This window comes from Harpia harpyja, chromosome 10 (assembly GCF_026419915.1).
Source record: "Harpia harpyja isolate bHarHar1 chromosome 10, bHarHar1 primary haplotype, whole genome shotgun sequence".
Lineage (NCBI taxonomy): Eukaryota > Metazoa > Chordata > Aves > Accipitriformes > Accipitridae > Harpia > Harpia harpyja.
This window is the reverse complement of record NC_068949.1, coordinates 46936549-46957906: the sequence shown is the minus strand read 5'-3', so window position 1 is coordinate 46957906 and position 21358 is coordinate 46936549. Positions and strand designations below refer to the sequence as shown.

Here is a 21358-nt window from a genome sequence, read left to right as displayed (position 1 = left end):
AGTAGTCTAGATGTAGTCTAAAGAGTGATGACTAGAGGGTGATAATCAGTTCCCTCAATCTGTTGTCTGTTCCTGTTAATACAGCCCAGGATGCTGTTGGCCATTGTTGCCAGAGCACACTGCTGGCTTGTTTTCAGCTTGCTGTCCACCAAGACCCTCACGTCCTTTTCAGCAGAGCTACTCCTCAGCCAGTCAGTCCTCAGCCTCTACTGTTGCAGAGCATGATATTAACATTGTGAACTGTATGTCATGAACCCAAAGTGGAAAGATTGCTTTAAATAATGAATAGGCAGGAGAATGTGTTACATGGATGATGTGTGACTTTGGTATGAATTCTTTGAAATAAATTAATGAGCAAAAGTAGGCTATTAGAAGTCTTAGAAGATGAACATGTGATGGCTGATGTGAGGCTGTTAACATTGTAATACTTTATTCCTTCCATTGATCATTAAAAAGAGAGTGATGAATGAAGTTAGACTAGCCAGCATAACAGAACTCTAAGGTGATGTCATGTTGTGGATGAATCTGTATTTTTTTAAATTTGCATGTTATGACAAGCACTTTTTCAGGAAGGACTGAGCATATGTATATAGCTCAACACATTCCAAACAGGAGACAAAAAGTGGTGAGCGAAAACTAGGCCTTAGTAAGTCTAGTGTTAAGACATAAGGTATGTGAGCATATGGACTCTAAAAGTCATGAGACTATGGGAGAAAATGACAAAGATTGCCAGATTCAGAAACTACTTTTTTGAAAATAGTAAAACGATTCAATGGGTGATTGTTTAATACCAATCTGTAGTTTTTAGCTAAATTCTAAAGCTTTTGCTCACTCATATGAGTAATGTGTTATATCACCATCTGGAGGATTATTGAATTTTATTAATTCAAAGTAACATTTGCATGGAACATGCTCAAAACAATTTGAATGCAGCTAGAGGCATTTGGGGTGTATTCTTGTGTTACAGTGGTACTGTACTATGCAAAATCCCTAGCATTTTAATAATTGTTTTATTCTAGTTTTTAATGTTTTTAGACTGAGAAATTAACATAATAGGGAGCAAAAAAGTAGATTATTCCAATGAGAGCATCTTGAGTAGATATCTGCTATCTTTTTAATGAAGGCTCTTGAGCTAAGATGACACAGAAATACAGTAAAATTGTCAATATGGTACTTGTTTATTGCTACTTCTGCTGAATGTGTAAACGTGTTTTGTATATAAAAATGGAAAATACCTTTTGTATGAAGTTCATATGCTGACCCCTCATTGCTGAAATTATATATGGTGGTGCCTAGATCAGGTAAACCTGGATGTTTGTAGAAGTAAAATCCTTTATTTTGGCTAGAGTGTGATTGTTTTCCTTCATTAAGCTGTACTTCACTTTCTTCAGGTACGCAGGTGAAGCCGGAAATTATTCACTTGTAATGTTTGCAGCTAGACACTTTTGGAATACATGTTTACCTTTGCTAGGTTCTCCACATGACAGAGAGCATTTTAAAGAACCTACTGAAACAATTCTTAAGAGTATAATTAAAGCAGAATCTAAAAATAAACAGGTAAGAATATCTAATAGGTATTTTTAAATGTGCTGGTGTTTAGTGATGATAAAGAAAAATTTTGGTTTGCTCTGAAGCTTTGGGTGCATACTTCAAGATACCTTTCCTAAGAGGGGAAAGTGACTTATTTGTCATAAACACATATATGGTTTCTTACCTGCATTCACATAGCATGCATACACACATACAGGGAATCACATACTCTTTTCTTCCATTTGCTTGTTCTTCTGGTTTTAGACAATTGTCAAACTTGCAACAGTTTTCTTCAAAATAATTTGCTGTCTGAAGGGCTGTAGTGTTTCACTTTGTGAAGCTTACAAAAGGGAATGTTTAGAAAATACTCAACAGAAAATCCAGAAAAAAATCAATCACTTCTGTAAAGGATGATAATAGATCTTAAAACAAAAACTCAGGGGAAAAAAAAGAAATTAAATTAAGGTTCCCCACACCTGCAGATTCAAATTTCTCTTCTAACTGCAAAAAGGAATTTTTACTTTGCATATCTTCAGTTTTTTAACAGACTTATAATTCAAACTGTGCTGGGAGTCAGTGATAAAATTAAATACTTGATTATGTTGATTATGAACAGCATGTGTAAACTGAAGAAGTCATCCCTTTGAAACAATATGTAGGTGATGTGTATCATATAACGCATCTCGCCATATGAAATTTCTTCTGCACACTGAAACATCCCTACTCATTTACAACTTTTCTTACTTCAGAATTCCCAGGAGCTGATCCATTTCTCTTTCTAGATTTTATTTACATGTTATTGAAGCTGATGTGAGTTTTCCTGTACATTTCCATGGGCACAATTTCAATTAGAGCTTGAAGGCTTTATTAATAACTCTTGCATTCAAGCTCAGTGGTACCAATGTGAGTCTGCATCTCAGATCACTAAGCAGTGTAGAACAAGAATAGAAAACTTAGATTTCTCCTCAAGCCATGTATAAATCCCAAATAATCAGAGGTGGTGACTAGTCTACTTGATTCTGGGTGCGTAGGAGACAGAACTGATGAGTACACTGTGTACTTGGAAGCACAGTGAAGGTTGTGAACTTGATGGAACTTCAACAGTGTTTGGATATATAACAGTAACTGCCCATAGGCACAGTTCTAAAGGTCTAGTTATTTGCAGAGATTATATATTAAAACCAATAAAAAGGAATATTTCATTATGTATATATAGTTAACTCACTACCAGAGCGTATTTTCAGAGTGAACCCCTAATAAGTTATATTAAAAAGCGAGACGTTAATGTAGATAATGAAAGTATACAGTTATACATAGCATAGACTTTTTATGTCTGATAATGTTAGTAATTCTTGTGAGTTAGGCTATATAGTAACTTCTGATATTAGTTAGAAAAAAAAATTCCTATAAACAGAGCATTCTATATTTGATTATTTCCAGAGTTACTGAAATTTCTTTTGTATACTGTAGTAACCATTGTAAGAGGCAGGAACTGGTCTCCAGTGATTCTTGATCAGGCTAACTCTAGGCAATTTTTAAATGCAATCACATCTGGAGAAGCATATGCCAGAAGGTAACTTTTAGTTTAGTTCAGCAAGACCATGGTTCATTTACTTGAGATTTATACCAGCCTGAAAACTGAAAATTGGTTAAAAAAAAAACAACAAACAAACCCAAAGTAAAAGCAAGTACTACTAAAGCTTTACCACTGCTATTACTAGCTTTCTTAAAACAAGATTACGGATTGGTTTTTCTCTCAGTTTGCTGTCGTCAGCATTGAAGCTGTCCTTTACCCTCACATTACGTCCATAGAATCATAAAATCATAGAATGGTTTGGGTTGGAAGGGACCTTTAAAGGTATCTAGTCCAAGCCCCCCCCCCCATGGGCAGGGACACCTTCCATTAGACCAGGTTGCTCAAAGCCTTATCCAACCTGACTTTGAACACTTCCAGGGAGGGGGCATCCACAACCTCTCTGGGCAACCTGTTCCAGTCTTTTACCACCCTCATGGTAAAAAATCCCCTCCTTATGTCCAATCTAAACCTACCCTTTTTCAGTTTAAAACCATTGCCCCTTGTCCTGTCACTACAGGCCTTGGTAAAAAGTCTCTCTGTCTTTCTTGTAAGACCCCTTTCTATATCGAAAGGCCACCATAAGGTCTCCCCAGAGCCTTCTCTTCTCCAGGCTGAACAACCCCAACTCTCTCAGCCTTTCTTCACAGGAGAGGTGCTCCATCCCTCGGACAATTTTTGTGGCCCTCCTCTGGATGTGCTCTAGCAGGTCCATGTCTTTCTTGTACTGGGGATCCCAGAGCTGGATGCAGTACTCCAGCTGGGGTCTCACCAGAGCATAGTAGAGAATCCCCTCCTTTGACCTGATGGTCACACTTCTTTTGATGCAGCCCAGGATATGATGGGCTTTCTGGGCTGCAAGCACACATTGCCAGCTCATGTTGGTTTTCATCCACCACTTAGGCATCTAAGTCCTTCACTGCAGGGTTGCTCTCAATTCCCCAGTTTCCACTGATATTGAGGGTTGCCCCGACCCAGCTGCAGGACCTTGCACTTGGCCTTGTTGAACTTCACAAGGTTCGCATGGGCCCACTCCTCAAGCCTGTCAGGGTCCCTCTGGATGACATCCCTTCCCTCTAGCGAATCAAATGCACCACTCAGCTTGGTGTCATCAGCAGATTTGATCACTCAATCCCATTGTCTGTGTCACTGATGAAGATATTAAACAGTATTGGTCCCAGTATGGACCCTTGAGGGATGCCACTCATTATCTGTTTCCACTTGTATGTTGAGCCATTGACTGTAATTCTTTGGATGCTGCCATCCAGCTGCTTCCTTATCCATCTAACAGTCCATCCATCAAACTTACATCTCTCTAATTTAGCAGCAAGAGGCTTGGGGGGGACCATATCAAAGGTCTTACAGAAATCCAGGCAGATGACATCCATAGCTCTTTCCTTGTCCACTGATGCAGTCACTCCATCGTAGAAGGCCACTAGATTAGTCAGACTTTGTGCCTTCACAGAAGTAAACACTGATTTGACCAAATCTGATAAATCTTTGATGATGCTAATGTAATGATTACCCAAAAGTTGTAACTACAGCTCACATAATTTATTAGCATATTCCTTTATGTATTCAATGGTCAGTATATCAGTAGAACTGTGTATGGATCTATGTGTGAAACGTGATTGTGAATTTATCTTTGAAGTTGCAAAACTGTACTGTAGAGGGGAGGGAAATTGTTATCATGTCTCTCACCTTAAAGCGAGAATTGTGATGGTCAAATTTTCACAGGTAAAGCCAGCTAAGCAAAATGGGACAAGAGACATTAAGTAATGTTTTAAAAATTATCTGAAAATAGTGTGAAAAAATAAGCTGTTACTCATTTTTGACCAGAGAGGTTGTGGAGTCTCTGCTTGGAGTACTCAAAAGATTATTGAACAAGGCCCAGAGCAACCTGCTCTATTTCAGCCTGCTTTGAGCAGGGGTATAGACTGGAGAGCTCCAGAGGGCCCTGCCAGCCGCAACTATTCTGTGATTCTCTGACAGAGTACTTCAAGACTTCATGTTATTTGTTATTTAATCAGTGTAACTGATTGAATATTACTGGGTCTGGTTATTGCTGTGTTGGTTTTGTATTAAAGAACTCTTTCTGGAAAAATGGCTGTGGTTTTAATCTCCTGCACAAGTAGCTATTTAAGTAACAAGTTAATAGTTCATATGAACCATATTAATTGGTTTTCAAATGAAACAGAAGTACAGTAATATTTAAAGACATATGTTAACCAAAAGATAAAAACACTTTTTTTTTCCTTTTTTTTTTTTTTTTGGTCTTTTTAGGAGAAGAAAGATATGTTGCCTTTACATCAGTGGATTACAAAGGATTTTCAAAGTATTGGGTTTTCAGTTGAATGCTGTCTCCCAGGTATGTTCTTCCTTCTTTTGATCTAGTAATAAATAAAAACAAACAGTATTTTGTAATGTCATTATTCTAATTCCACAGTAAATAAATCATTTGAATATACTTCAAAGGTGCTGAGGAAGATCTGACATTAAGAACCTCCTTATATGTGTTATTATTCCACATACATGCTGATAAAGCTGATTGGGAGACAGCACTAAAAGTCCTGGATGAAGCTATTCAAGTTTTGCCTCAGACAAGACACAGGCTGTAAGTTGGTTGACCTATTTTTATTAGAATAAGCATCCTGATTCTTGAGAAGTATAAAACTCTGGGTGTTTTTTTTATTTTGCATTGGGAAAATACTATGATTACTTTTTGTCAGCCTGTCAGTTCTTATAACAGAAAACACTGTTGTGTCTTTTTGATGAAAAAGACATATGTTGGCAGTGCTTCTTATCATTAATCTGTTCATAATATTTGTAAATTTCATTTTTTTAAAACTTGTTTATAAGTAGTATCTTACTTTTCCAAGAAAATAGGTGCATGAAATGTGGCTATATAGCAGAAACTTTAATTTTCCTAGCTGTAAACCCATTTACGTTAAATGGAAACTAAATTATCTAGGCTACTGTTTACATAGTCTTATCCGAGTTCAAAGATTTATTCTCTTTTATGTCAGTTTATAAACTTCACATCTCTGTAAAGTTTATATGAACTGTGTATGAACTAGTATATCTATCCTACTCACAAAGTTAATTTACAGGTACAGACGCAAATAATTTGCAGTTTGTTTGGTCTTTTTCTAGCCTGATTTTTAAACATATGGCTATAGCGAAGGCAAGATTGGGATGCAATTTTCTGATGGACATTCAGAAGTTCAGAGATGAAAGTGAAGATTATTTGTCACATATGTGTCACTGTTTGGTAACAGTCTCCAGAAGTATTGTTGGACAGTTAAGCTGTTTTCAAAATGCTGTCATTGCTTTACAGGTTTGTCAGTTTTTACTATATGTTCAAATGCTGATAGAGTGATGCTTCTCAAGTGATTAGTGGGATTGCAAGTTCTGTGAAGTACATAACTGAACTGGTGGGAAGGCTAGATACTTGACCATTATAACTTTGAAATTGCTCTTCGGTTGGAAAACTGTGTATGGTTGCATCTTGGTATCCAGTAAAAGTTCAGCTGAGGCCTGCCAAAGAAAAATGTCTAAAAGTAGCCAATTGCAAGAAGTTTTGGTAAAGCAAAGAATTAACTGATAGAGTTTTCCGTTACATTCTGTTTAGCTTAACTCTGATTATGTGATGTCAATAAAACTGCTGTCAATTTTTTTTTTTTTGCTTCTGTGAAGACTATATTGAACTTTTGAATATAATTTTGATGGTTTACATCACCAAATACAAACAATCTCTTCCATTATTACTTTTATAGAAACAAGAAAATGAATGGCAGAAAGTTGATTATCTGCTGGAATTTGCTGAATGGTTATATTGTAAACAGTTTCCCCTCAATGATGTCATTAAACCTCTGGACTGGGCAGTAGATCTCTTGCTATATAGAAAATTTTCCATGCAATCCTCACAAGCAGAAGGTAACTAAAAGGTGTATATCCTTCAGAGGAATTTCTCAGCAGCAAATGCAAGGGACATTTTTAATTTACAACTTAGTTACCACAAAGAATGGCACCAGCTTGACTGTGTTTTCTTCAATAGTCACTGTCATTTGATCAAGGCTAGCTTAAATATATCTGTGAATTCTGTGTCATGCCTTGGAGACCTACCCTCAGTCTTTTGGTGTAGTAAGACACAGCTCCTATCTGACAGAGGGGTTCCTGAGTTGTGAGAAGCTACCAGAAGGCAGTGTAAGGCAATTTGTTTCAAATGCATCCTCATGGAGGGCCAGATGTAACTGTAGGTAATGGTTTCTGTGCCAAAATTTGGGTAGCTATGTCCATTGCTCTTTCCTTGGCTTTATCTAGTATTTCAGGATTGATTTTTCAAAAATTACTTTCAAAGGGATGTACGTCTTCAAGTACTTACGTAACTGTGTAAAAATTCTTTGGTCCTTTTACTTTGTGTCCACTTGCAGTGGTGTGGACTCAGTGAACTATTTTGATAGGATACCCCATTATTTAATTGGGGAAAAAAGTATCTAATTTCTGGAACAATACTCTACTGTGTGGCATTAATCAACATCTGCTCTGCTTTTACTTTTGTGTGGACAGACGAGACAGATCAGACAAGTACTTCTGGTGTTTGCATTGAAAAAGGTAAATATTCAGTGTCTCTAGTTTCACACATTTGATTAAAGTCAGAGTAGCAATATTCTGTCCGTACTTTTCTGTTAGTGGTTTTGTTGGGGTTTTTTACAGCCCTATAGTGATTTAAAAGTTTGTACTTTTTCTTTAATGATCTTCCCACCCTGTTTCACATGGTTGCTTATGGTTACTGGACTTCTTACACTGCCTATGTTTCAAGAAATTTTTTACAAAACTTTTAATGGAAACTGAAATAATATAATAAGAAAAATTAGAATCAAATATAAAACAGCCCAGGTTGGAAGGGACCTCAAAAGATCATCTGGTCCAACCTTTTGTGGAAAAGGGAGCCTAGATGAGATCTAGCACCCTGTCCAGCTGTGTCTTGAAAACCTCCAGTGAGATTGTTCCACTGACAGATTGTTCTCACTGTAAAAAATTTCTTTCTTATATCAAGATGAAACCTTTCCCAGTGCAACTCATACCTGTTGTCCCTTGTCCCCTCTGTGTGGCTTTTTGTGAAGAGAGAGCCTTTGTTGTCTTTGTAGCTGCCCTTTAAGTACTGGAAAACTGTGATGAGGTTCTCCTGAGCCTTCTGTTCTCCACAGTGGAAAGACCTTAACTCTGTAAGATTTCCTTCATAGGGCAGGTTCTCCAGCCCTTTGATCATCTTTGTGGCCCTCCTTTGAAACCTCTCTGGTCTGTCTGCGTCTTTTTTGATCTGTGGGGACCAGAACTGGACACAGTACTCCAGCTGCAGCCTTACAAGCACTGAGTACGGTGGGTGAGATGGTCACATCCCTATCTCTGCTAGTAATGCCCTGCCAATGCAGCCCACGATCTGAATTGTCTTCATTGCTGTAACAGCAGACTGCTGACTCATGTTCAGCTTGTTGTCCACCAGGATCCAGGTTCTTTTCAGCAAGGGTGGTCCCCAGCTACAGAGATCCTAATCTGTACTGGGCTCTTTGGTTTTGTTGTCCCAGGTGCAGGACCTTCCGCTTGTCTTTGATAAACTTCATATAGTTCTTTCTAGCCCACTTTTCCAGCCTGTCCTGGTCTCTCTGTAAAGAAGGCTTTCCCTTCTGACGTGTCCACCTCACCACCCAGTTTGGTGTCATCAGCAAATTTGGTGAGGGTGCTTTCAGTCCCATCATCCAGATCATTTATGAAGATGTTGAACAGCATGGGTACCAATTTGTAGGGGACCCCACTTGTGACAGGCTGGCAGCCTGAGCAAAAACCATTGATTACCACCATCTGATTGCAGCCTGTTAGCCAATTTCCTACCCATCTCACAGACCACCTATCCCATCTGTATCTTACCATCTGTATCTTTTATTATGAAATGATAAAATTAATCTGTTGAACTGTCCCTTTCCCTGACTTTGTACTGTTAGTCATGCTCAGAATTCACTTTATTTGCCTGTTACTTTAATAACTTCATCTGTGACGATCATTGGATTATGTGATGTTATGTTACTGCACTCTATGTTGTAGAGCATCAATTTGATGTTGAAAGAGAACTGTGTCTTTATAGTACTTCACTTTAACCTGAAAATCTGCTGAATTACTTGGTTTTGAGCTGAATTTCAAGCAGAGTTGGAGTTTCTGTAAAATGTCAGTGTTTACTGACAAATTGCTAGAATTACACAGCACAAAAGAGCAGATTGAGTAGCAGAGTGTCTTCTGTAGTGCCATCAAGGGCCATTAAGATATCTCATTACAGACACAGGGATGAACTTGAGCTATATTCTACACTTAGCTGACATTGACCTGTCTGTAATTGGATTATTGCCTATTTCTGTTTTGGAAACGAGCGTTGGTCAAATACACTTCTTGCCAGCTAGGCTACCGGTAGTTAGGACATGGTCTTTGGTCACCATAGAAACCACTACGTCAGGATCAAGAGGATTCTTTATTTGCCTGCAACACTACTTAAGTGGCTGAAATAAATAAGTTAGACTGTCTTTCCCGCAGATCTATTTTCAAGAAGACATAGTTAAAGTGTGCTTGCAGTGCATTTCATTTCTGTGTCAGGCTTACATAATTTAATATACATAACTGTTAAATTATTCATGGAAAACATAGTACAAGTAGCATTGCATCACCATAAGAACATCATCTTCAGTAGATGGATTTCCATTTGGGTTTTTTTTTCTATAAATATTTTCATTTTCAGTTCAGAAATTTTAACTTTTGAATACATTTTTAAAATACTGTCACTGCAAGCATGTTGTTTGTTTTTTAACAGAAAAAAATAGTATACCAAAATTTTCGCCTACAGAAAATTTGAAGATAGCCATTGGAGCAAATGATACCATGCCTCAAATTAATTTGGAAGATTTGAGTAATATTAAACAATTGGAAGCTTTGTTTAGAGCACAGACGTTAATGGCTTTAATTTCTGGTCATAGTTCTCCTTTTCATCAGCAGCACTGTTTGATGGCATATGCTTGTATCATCCGTATCTGGCAGGTGAGGTGAGATTCGATTCGATTCAATTCAATTCTATTCTAATATGGCCAGTGTATTTCAAGTTATCTTGTGTAATTATGGTGTCAGCTATTCATTTGATGTTTTAACTACGTCTTTAGAATTTCCAATTTTATGGTATAGTTAGTATATTTTCTCAGGTTTAAGGATTAAGCATGAAAATTGTTTAACTCAGGAAAATAGAGAAGAGACATTAAGGATAAAAGCAGTGGCCCATAGTTTCTCTGGAGTATGTTCAAATGTTTTGTGCAAAAGGGTCTAAAATTTTGTGGTTTTAATTTGTTAAAGAATCTTAGTAGTGGCAGAATACATGCTGAAGACATTGCTGACAGTTCTGAGGAACAGTATTACAGATGGACCTTCACTTAGGTTGAATCAAAAGAGCTGTCATTTGACTGAAGGGAACTGTGTGACATAGTTAAATTAAATTCAGATGTTTATTCATTTGTTATGTTTTGAGAAAAAGTATAGACAGGCAATGGTCTCCAATTATTATTCTCTAATTACTTTTTCATTGTTACAGCATTTCAAATCAAACAAATCTATTCCATTTCTCATTTATATGAATGCCTAATTTAAATGGCTGTTGAGAATCATAGCAAAAATCATAGGAAAACAATTATACATTAAATATGAGTAAATCTTTGAAGGCACTAAAGCTATACTTGATAATAGTAATGCCAGAAGTCATTATAGAAACAATCTTAGTGCTATGGATGGGACATATCAACTAGATTGATAAACTATAGCTTGTGCATAATTTTATTCCAATTAGCTGTAAAAGCCTGCAATTTCTTACTCCTGTGGTAATTGTGATCAAGTTTTCATTGTGAAATCAGTTTAGACTCTAACATTTGATGGAAGACAGGAATTTGAAAAATAAAAATCGAATATTGATATTTTCAGATTTACATAAGCATAATTTTTAATATCCTGAACTTGACTGTCTGAGCGTCTTACTAGAGAAAAAACTATCTGAAAGGAGTATTACTGTTTGAATAAACTATTAAAAATAAAAAAAATTAAGATTTAATGCAGCTGTCAGTGTCAGCTGTAGGACAATGGAAGTAATTCTAAGAACTCATATGTACAGCTGAACAGTACTGTGAGAAAAAACAATAACCATGTGGCATTAAAGGAATGAAAGTACTACAGGACAGCTTAACCTTGTTTTGGAGTACAAAGTAAAGCAGACTTGACTGCAGTGTCCATTTCTAAAGCAGGCTCTCAAGTGTTAGGACTCCATAAATAACTCAGTAGAAGATATTAAAATGTTCTCTGAAAACCTGAATAATCCAAGGCAAATCAGCTGCCTCTGACTGTTTAAAAGACACGTTATCTTTAATTTGAAATTTTCACAAGTTGTACAGCATCCAAGATTTTTTTTTTCATATTTTGTATTCTAGTCTTGATCCCTCCAGCAAAATATATTCATCTTCTCAAATTAATGTGGTTTTTTTTATTTTAGGGAGGATCAGAAGCTGTGCTATTGCATGCACAGAGAAGTTTTCAATGGGTGCTTTTATATGCTTAAATATTTAGAAATTTTTTATATATAACATTCATTAGTAGCCTTATAGAAGACTAATCCAGAAGGAGAACAGAGTGGCTCTTTGCAATCTTCCAGATTACTTTGATATGAAATTCATCCCTTGTAGAAGATAAAGCAATCTACACTAGCGGTTTAAAAAAAGAATTGAATTTGCAACCATATAGGTTAAAAAAGTAGCAGTAGTATTTATCATAGGAATGATGTCATCTTTTGACAGTTCAGCTGCTTAATTGCATTGTAATGATCATCCTAAATGCTTGTACAAATAATGCAAACATCTAGGAGTCTTTGAAACTTTAGTTTTCTGAAGAAAGCTCTTACGCAAAACATAACATGGTATGTGACAGTTGTTAATAGCTGTAGGTAGTGACTTACAGTGAATAATAATTATTACTAGAAATTGACATTATTATTGAAAATTGAAAATAATTAACTGTAATTATTTTATTATCTAGGTATCATTGTCAGCATCAGGACCTATTACAAAAGTATTATCAAAGTCTTCACAGCTTGCAGCTCCTCAGAAGGTACAGTCAATAATTGCTCCTAAAAATGAGAAGGACAGACAGAAAAAGAAACAAGTAAGAACTCCTTTCCTGTGGAATTAAAACAATCATCTCTGTCTAAGAGATGTTTCTCTGGGCTCATTTGTTAAATAGTTCAGATCCTTTCCTGTAAAGACTCTCATAACCTGTGAAGAATTTCTCTGTGACTCTGTATATCATACCTTCACTCTTGATCACATCGACCTGACAGGTCGTAAATTTACAGATACTTTTTTTTGTTGCATTGGTCAAAATACTGCTGTTTTGTAAACTCCACAGTCTAGAGGTCAAAAAAGAAAAAGACAAAACTTCAAAGGATATTAAGCAGATATGGTTTTTTTTAAATGTTAGCTGAATATTTAGTACTAACAAGAATATTAATTTGGCCTCATAAATGTCCTTATTTTTTATTATAGGTTCAAGTTTCTGTTGTGAAAGAGAAACCTAAAAGGAAAGGATCAGTTGATACCTTACCGGCAAATGTGGAAGAATGGGCTTATTATGACTGTCCCAGTGAAATCAGAGATACTTTTAAACAGAAAACAAATAGTTGCGGTATTAACTGGGATAATTTCCCCAAACCTGTAAGTATATTCCTCAAAACTCTAGAGCATTTATTATTTAGGGAAAAAAATCAGTAACAGAGAACTATATTGTGTTTTAGTTTTTCTGTCTGTGTGATAAAGAGTATGTTCAGACAGCTGTCAGAAATACTTCCTTGTCATAGTGTTCATTAACACTTCAAAAATTGTGAGTCTGTCCTCTGCATTCTGAAATGAACTTAACTTACAGAATAAATTTATTGGCTTTCTGTGTACCTAGCTGCTTTTTCAGCTTGAAAGTTTGGGGTTTTTTTGGTAAAGTTTCGAACTGAAGATGTAATCATTAATTTAAAATTTATTCTGTACAAAATGATGTTTATACTGACTGAATTAAAAAAAAATTTTTTTTCAGACTTGCACTTTGTATTTTATGGACCTTTTATCTAAAGAACTACAGAAAATTTTTTGCCCCCACTTGATTCTTCCCATCTTTCAGCTAGCTGAAGTTATTGCTAATGAAGTTGTGGAATGTAGAAGTCTGTCTGATCTCTATCACCTTCGGTTTGTATCCTTCGTTTATTTTGAATAGAAGAGAAACTGAATGGAGTGGACCATCCATTAATATTTCACTAAATAGTAACAAGGCTTTAAGTGACTTATTGTTTTATATTTGTAATATTTTTTATTTCTTTTCATTCCTTTTTTTATACATTTTAATAGAATTTTGATGAATTGGTTTGCTTGTGGAATTAAAGCCACTAAGTTTATCTGTTACTAAACATAATCTCCACGAGGAAAGGTGTACAAGATTATGAACTCAAGCCACTTTCATGTGAATAATTTTTGAAATGCCTTATTGTCACCTCACTGAAAAAAGCAAAGTCCAAAAAAAGTCAATAAAAGTGTTATCTTTTAAATATTCAAAAGGCCGATGCCCATCTTGCATCAAAAATATAGTCTTTAGCTTAAGAACCCAAATAAGTATCCCAAATAAGCGCATTCTCTTTTATAGAGATTTGCCTTTGTAACCAAAATTCTGTTATTTTTATGGATGATTAGCCCTAAAAGTTTTGGTTCAAAAATATTTAATATTCACACAATGGCAAATTATTGCTGTTTTAGTTAAAACATTTCATCATGCTTTTTTGAAATGTGTTGCATAATGTTTGCTTAATAATTAACAGTTATAAGCAATAATTGTTTGCTTAGTTCCCGATAGTTTGTGAAATGCCACATAATGTGTTTTTAAAATGCCTGAAACTGATCCCACATAACAGAATAGATAAATACTCATTTCTACAAATGTATGTGTGTTTATCTGGATTGCCAACTGATTACTGAGTGTCGTGGTTTAACCCCAGCCAGCAACTAAACACCACGCAGCCGCTCACTCACTCCCCCCCACTCAGTGGGATGGGGGAGAAAATCGGGAAAAGAAGCAAAACCCGTGGGTTGAGATAAGAACGGTTTAATAGAACAGAAAAGAAGAAACTAATAATGATAATGATAACACTAATAAAATGACAACAGCAATAATGAAAGGATTGGAATGTACAAATGATGCACAGTGCAATTGCTCACCACCCGCCGACCGACACCCAGCCAGTCCCCGAGCGGTGAATCCCTGCCCCCCTCCACTTCCCCGTTCCTAAACTGGATGGGACGTCACATGGTATGGAATACACCGTTGGCCAGTTTGGGTCAGGTGCCCTGGCTGTGTCCTGTGCCAACTTCTTGTGCCCCTCCAGCTTTCTCACTGGCTGGGCATGAGAAGCTGAAAAATCCTTGACATTAGTCTAAACACTACTGAGCAACAACTGAAAACATCAGTGTTATCAACATTCTTCACATACTGAACTCAAAACATAGCACTGTACCAGCTACTAGGAAGACAGTTAACTCTATCCCAGCTGAAACCAGGACACTGAGTTACTATCTTACCAGACTAAAAGTGATTTACTAATAGGAAATTAATTTGCAGCCAAGCCTTGCCAGGCAAATTTTTTGTTGACTCCTCAAGATTTGTTTTTATTTCATGGTATTTTATTTATATCTATGACTTGATATTTATATATGATCAGATAGGTGTACATGAATATATTACTCATTATTCAATACAGAAAAGTAAGTTAGGACATACACATGTATGGGGCTTTTTGCATGCTGTAGTGAGACCATATTATAAATATTTTTGTACTTTTACCACATCATTTTTGCCACTAAATTGGAGAGATATGGGTTTAATGGATGGACTGGGGATATCGGTGGATGCCCCATCATTGGAAGTGTTCAAGGTCAGTTGGACAGGGCTTTGAACAACATGCTCTAGTGGAAGATGCCCCCGCCCATGGCTGGGGGGTTGGACTAGATGATCTTCAAAATGTGCCTTCCAACCCAAACCATTCTATTATTCTATGACCTCTGTCAATGAGTAATTTCAACTACTGCATTTCCCCCTTTTTTTATTTAAAATTTTTGTTATTGCCAATATTAATCAAGACATAAGAAGGTAGGATTGACAAGTGTGGAATGTATGCTTTTTATATATAATGTGTTTATATGAAGCAACATATGAAAGATTCTGATTGTTTCTTAAACAATTTTTCTTTTTATTCTTAGAATTGCCCTGATATGTTCAGACCTAAAATTGAGTCAGGCATCTTTGTATCATGAGAAAGCTGCTGGAGAAGCATACATTAGTGAATTAGAACAAGCAATGTATGTATTTTCACTACAGAGGCCGTATTTAGTTGGGGTTTTTTTCCCTACAGTTGATGTGTTGTTGGGGGAAAAAAAATTACTAAAAAACATGATCTCTTAACACAAATTTGGTGTATTAGCTGTGCCCTAAAATTCTGTGCATAATTGTTTGATCTGTCCACAGAGTGAGTGTATGGTGAAGATGCCTAACACACTAACACTTCATTTTGAAATACTTTTAAAATATACTTGAATTTACTTTTTCTTTCTTGTGATTTAGGTGTAGGCAAGAGATTGCACTGAAAAAAGGAAAAGAAGTACACACTAAGACAGAAGAAAGAAAAACATTTTTTGAAAATGCTCAGCTGAATGGTAGTAGGGTTGAGAATATCCCTACTTCAAGTGAAAAGGTTTTCATTTCTATTCCAGTTTCTTTAATAAATTACTCTTCACTTTTTATTTTAATATACTTGTGTCGTGGTTTAACCCCAGCCAGCAACTAAGCACCACGCAGCTGCTCACTTACTCCCCTCCCCCCGCAGTGTGATGGGGAAGAGAACTGGAAAAAAGAAGTAAAACTCATGGGTTGAGATAACAGCAGATTAATAGAACAGAAAAGAAGAAACTAATAATGATAATAATAACAATAATAAAATGACAATAATGCTAATAAAAGGATTGGAATATACAAGTGATGCACAATGCAATTGCTCACCACCTGCTGACCGATGCCCAGTTAGTTCCTGAGCAGCGATCCCCCCCAGGCCAACTCCCCCCAGTTTATATACTGGGCATGACATGACATAGTATGGAATATGCCTTTGGCCAGTTTGGGTCAGCTGTCCTGGCTGTGTCCCCTCCCAGCTTCTTGTGCCCTTCCAGCCTTCATGCTGGCTGGGCATGAGAAGCTGAAAAATCCTTGACTTTAGACTAAACACTACTTAGCAACAACTGAAAACACCAGTGTGTTATCAACATTATTCTCATACTGAACCCAAAACACAGCACTATACCAGCTACTAGGAAGACAATTAACTCTATCCCAGCCAAAAGCAGGACAACTTGCTAGTTTGTTTTTAAATAATTTTATACTTGAGGAATACATGAACATAAAAAATCATTAAAAATGCGTACTACTTAAATTATACTGGCAGGCATCAGCTGAATGTGAGCTGGGTTTGCCTGGCATGTTATTTATATTGTGGAACAACAAAAACAGAATCTGTATTCATACAAAGTAAAACTACTTCTCTACAAATGGAATTTGGCACTAATGCAAATTGGTGGAAAAGACTGAGAAGGAAAAAAGACATTGTATTTGCTCTTGGTCTGTTTTCTCTTCTTCCTCTATTATATCACTAAATACTGTTTTGCTCCTTCTTATACATTGTTTTAAAGGCATGCAAATATTTCAGTTCTGTCTTTTCTATCTCTTCTTTAGGAAAGTAATTGCCTTACTGATATTCTTAAAGCTTACCTCTACTTTCCTCTTTATTATGGCAATTCTGTCCTTGTTTTCATCATGTCATTTTACTCTCTTTGTATATTTTTCCATTCTTCTACATGTAAAATATTGTTTTTTCTAATTACTAATCCCTCTGAAGTCACCTCTTTTAGCTCTTGCAAATAGTTTTTCTCTTTGTTTTAGTTGTTACCAAGAATCCACTTATTCACGACAGTAGCAGATCTGAAGTAGTTAATCTGTTCTAAAATTAATTTTAATAGTATATACTTATGAGTTGAATGCCTTTTGAGCATTATAAAATCCAAATCTCACAGTGAACCTGTTTTTCCTGTAGTATAACGTTGAATTTTGAAGTTAGAAAATAGAGCTGGACTGTGGCATATATCAAGAATTGAATATGATAGTTAATAACAATTTTTATTCTATCTAGTTTAGTTTTGAAATTTATGAAAGTGTAATATTTTGTTATTTTTCAGGTTTTTGAGTTAAATGTGGTAACAGGAAAAGGACTGAGTGCACTTTCTTTCCCTTACTTGTGGATAGAAAAAGCTGAAGTACTAATTCAGCTAGGCTTGTACCAACCAGCAAGACTTCTCCTTTCAGAGGCCCATGCTGCAACTCAGGTACATCAGAAATAAAATAGAAAAAGAAACATGAATAAAACGCTTAGGAAAAATGTTCATTTTGATGCAGTTGTTTCTCATATAGTAATCAAATTGCAAAACCAAACCTTCCCCCTGCCCCGCCCCAAACCTATGTCATTTGAGGTTCAACACATATAAGGCGTACATTTAAAAATATGGCACGTATGTCCAACTTTATGGGAATTGTCTGAAGATTATTTCAACTTGTGAAGTAATGTCAGCATCTCTGTCTGCTTTGCAGTGACCTTGGAAGATGTACGTATATCCAAACCTTGTTTGTTAAAATAGTTTAGGGACATTCAAGATTTGCTCATAAGAGAGAGAGAGCATTTAGCTCCATCCTTTCAACATTTTGATCATTTGAAAGTCTACTTACATAATTTTGAATTTCATTATGCTTTTAGTGCTAACTGTGTTTTGATAAACAGCTACTGACACTGAAATTATGATTTAGAATTCTGGCAGATCTGAAATACGCATCCGTATGTTCCATCAAACAAATTCACATTGTCTCATTATTATGAAGAGTTTACATTGAAGATACTCTTCCTATATCTACCATTCTCCATTATAGCTCTCCTCTTGGTTATACGGGTTACTGAAACATAATTATTGCAATAAATCCTTTACTTTTTAAAAAATGTAATTGTTATCCTGTTATTCCACATAATAATTTTTCTCATGTAAGTAAAAACTGCCTACGTATGTTTAGCATGAATCATGAATACTTTTAATAATAATATATTAATAATATATTTATTAATAATATATGTCTCTTATTAAAGCATGAATTTAGTATTGTACATAGAGAAAAGTTCAAAAGACATTAGGGATGACAATAATTTTAATGATATAATTTCTTACTAGTATCTTGTATGTCTGCATGCTAGTATGCTATCTATACTGTATACTATACTTGTCTCTTGTATACTGCTAGTGCATAGTTTATAATTAGCATCGAGTAGCATTGTAAATTTATCAGCGCTCTAGTGTATCTAGTTCCCAGTTCACTAAAAAATTTTTCATCATCACATTTCTTCATCAGATACTGACAAATGATAGCAGATATATACATACTAAATAATAGCAGAAAAATAGCTTATTTGACTTGTGGGGTATAAGATATGGGAACATAAAGAAATATAAAGTATATTTGAAGATTTGAAGTTCTTGATATGAAGTAGACACTTTATGGTTTTGGAAAAAACAAAGTAATACAAGGAGTGACTAAGAAATTCTACAGATAATTGGGGAAGTACCATTTGCTTCTTATTTCTGTGCCTATTCATAAGTTTAATCTAAAATATGAATAGAAATAAATATGAATAGGAGTAGTCGATCTTTTGTATATAGGTCACATATCTCTCTTCCTAGGAATTGAGGGCCCTGTATGATGTGTCAAGGTGCTTGTACTTATTTGCTGTATTGGCTAACCTGGAAAGAAACCATGGACAAGCTAAAGCATTCCTTGAGAAAGCACAGCTTCTAGGAGGAAATGAACAGTTTTGGTACAACAGTACTCTTAGTCTAATAGATGCAATTCTAGAGGAAGAGGGGGAAGGAAAATGGAGCATGGTAAGGAAGTTTTTTGGTTTTGGTGGTTGGTTTTTTTTTGCAGCAGTGGTGCCTCTCAGTGAAGAGAATTGTTATAGCCTTTGCATTTCAATAAAAGCAAAAATAGATGTTAAATTCAGTTAATGTTGTTTTCTCTGTTGTGCATTCAACAAACATTAATTACAGATTCCAAACAGATGCAGGCCAGTAGGAATGAGATTTTACCCACAGAAGTTTAGGATGTTTTTATGATAAACTGTATATCCTTCTATTGAAATAAGAGCAATTGTAATCTAGTACGTGTAACTAAATCCCAGAGATCTGATTCTCTTGGTTAGAATGCGTTTGTACTCGGACAATTCTGTTGACTTTCATGTGTTCATTATCCATATTTAATAAAGATTATAATTTTCAATATTATTTCCTAGTATGCACTTCCTTTTCAAATATTTCATATAGTTTTACAAATATTATTTCTAGATTATTGAAAGATCCTGCTGTGAGTATAATATACATATTTATTAAAAACCTTTTCCTATTTGACCCTTAACATTAAAATATCCATTTACTGTTCAACCCTTAACTTTCATGAGTTTCAGCGTAAATATAATCTTGTTGTATCTGTGATGATCTGTCCTTTATTGATAATCTATGCGTGTGTTTTGTACAGAGGGATTATTCTGATTTGGGCTGAACTCACTTTTACAATCGTTGAAGGACAAAATACCTGGTTACCAGTGAGAGTATTTACTAAGGTTTTACCAGTATAGCTATTAATGGAATGTGTGAGGTGGTTTTTTTTTTACCTCCACATGTCTGACCAACATGACTGTAGCAGCAAAATTTTTTAATGAGGACAAATCTGTAGATGAGGTTTTGAGCATCATTTAAGGGCTTTTTCATTCAAAACTATTAGTTGGGGACTTCTTTTACATCCCCAGCTGGCGAAACTATAATAGTGTAACGTTTACTTGTGAATTAATATGCTAGTCAGTGTAAGTAAGGATGCAGGAATCTGTCCCGAAGAGGATGCCTGTGAAATATAGAATCAAATGACTATTTAGGTTAGAGGTCATCTGGTCTAACCCCAGGCAAAGCAGGGGAAATTTTGAAGTGAAATCTGACCTTATTGTTGAATCAAATTGCTCTGGGCCATATATGGCCACTTTTCAAATGCCTCCAGAATGCAGATTCCACAACCTTTCTGGGCCTTTGCTATCTGCACACACCCCCTGCGCCCCCCCCTCAAAAAAAAAAAAAAAAAAAAAGTGATTATGAAGGTGGCCAAACACTGGAACATCTGTTTAGAATTCCCCTTTTTCTAGGTTGGGTCTGTTGCCCCTCATTCGTTTGCTATGTATCTCTAAGATGAGTCTGGCTCCAACTTCTCTCCTTGTGTGTATGTGCTCCATTGACTTATCAAATCAAAATATCTAAATATGATCATAACTCATACTTTCTAGACTTACATACAGTTGTCAAGAATCAGTCATCTTGGGGAATATTAGGGAAAGATACTTAACATGTTCTGCACAAAATTTAAGCTTTCTAAATGAATGTTTAATGTTGTACACAGACATTTAAAATAGAATTATGAAATGTCTTATGTTACCTGCAGGCTTGTGAGATACTGGAACACACTGTAAATGTGCTCAGATCTACTTTACTGAAGAGACCTAACAGACAGTCAGAGTTGGGTTTTATAATTGCATCCCTTGAAGCCAGGTAACTGTCTTTTCATTAAAATATGCCCAGCCTCTACTATGCAGCTACATTGCAAATATGTATGGTGCATTGTGTGGATGCTCAAATATTTTTCTTCTAAGTAGCTTATGTTTATTCTTTTTTTTAAATTTAAATTTCCTTTCCAATTTCTTCATTCTTGTATGTAGCCCTACTACCTGTTAAGTTAGTAAGCTAGTAAACTAGTGTGCATAGTTTGTGGTGTAGGTTGCCTGAAGGAGCAAGATACATTTGCCTATGCAGTGGTATCTGAGCACAGATATTAACACAAAACTGTTGTAGTCTGCAGTACTGACCTACTTCTCTCCTCACCATGATCCAAGAAGTCTTTTTATGGTGAAACTAAATAATGATTCTGGTTACATTGAAATCTAAGCACAGAGAGCTTAAAATGTGTTGGTAAAAGGAGAGA

General features: G+C 35.7%; 1 protein-coding gene across 7 annotated transcripts in view; it reads left to right on the top strand.

Annotated features, from left to right (window-relative positions):
• Window positions 1–21358, top strand: part of CFAP46 (cilia and flagella associated protein 46) — a 98725-nt gene that overhangs the window by 47045 nt on the left and 30322 nt on the right. For 4 of the 7 annotated variants that reach the window (XM_052800039.1, XM_052800038.1, XM_052800037.1 and 1 more), the window contains 15 exons: window positions 1392–1557; window positions 5387–5471; window positions 5579–5717; window positions 6257–6440; window positions 6880–7039; window positions 7673–7717; window positions 9960–10183; window positions 12209–12334; window positions 12715–12882; window positions 13253–13401; window positions 15460–15558; window positions 15821–15950; window positions 17482–17628; window positions 19024–19224; window positions 20822–20928. In XM_052800039.1, coding sequence (XP_052655999.1) covers window positions 1392–1557; window positions 5387–5471; window positions 5579–5717; window positions 6257–6440; window positions 6880–7039; window positions 7673–7717; window positions 9960–10183; window positions 12209–12334; window positions 12715–12882; window positions 13253–13401; window positions 15460–15558; window positions 15821–15950; window positions 17482–17628; window positions 19024–19224; window positions 20822–20928 — 2130 coding nt within the window. The remainder of the gene's footprint in view (window positions 1–1391; window positions 1558–5386; window positions 5472–5578; window positions 5718–6256; window positions 6441–6879; window positions 7040–7672; window positions 7718–9959; window positions 10184–12208; window positions 12335–12714; window positions 12883–13252; window positions 13402–15459; window positions 15559–15820; window positions 15951–17481; window positions 17629–19023; window positions 19225–20821; window positions 20929–21358) is intronic. The other 3 variants (XM_052800034.1, XM_052800035.1, XM_052800036.1) reach the window with 3 other exon arrangements.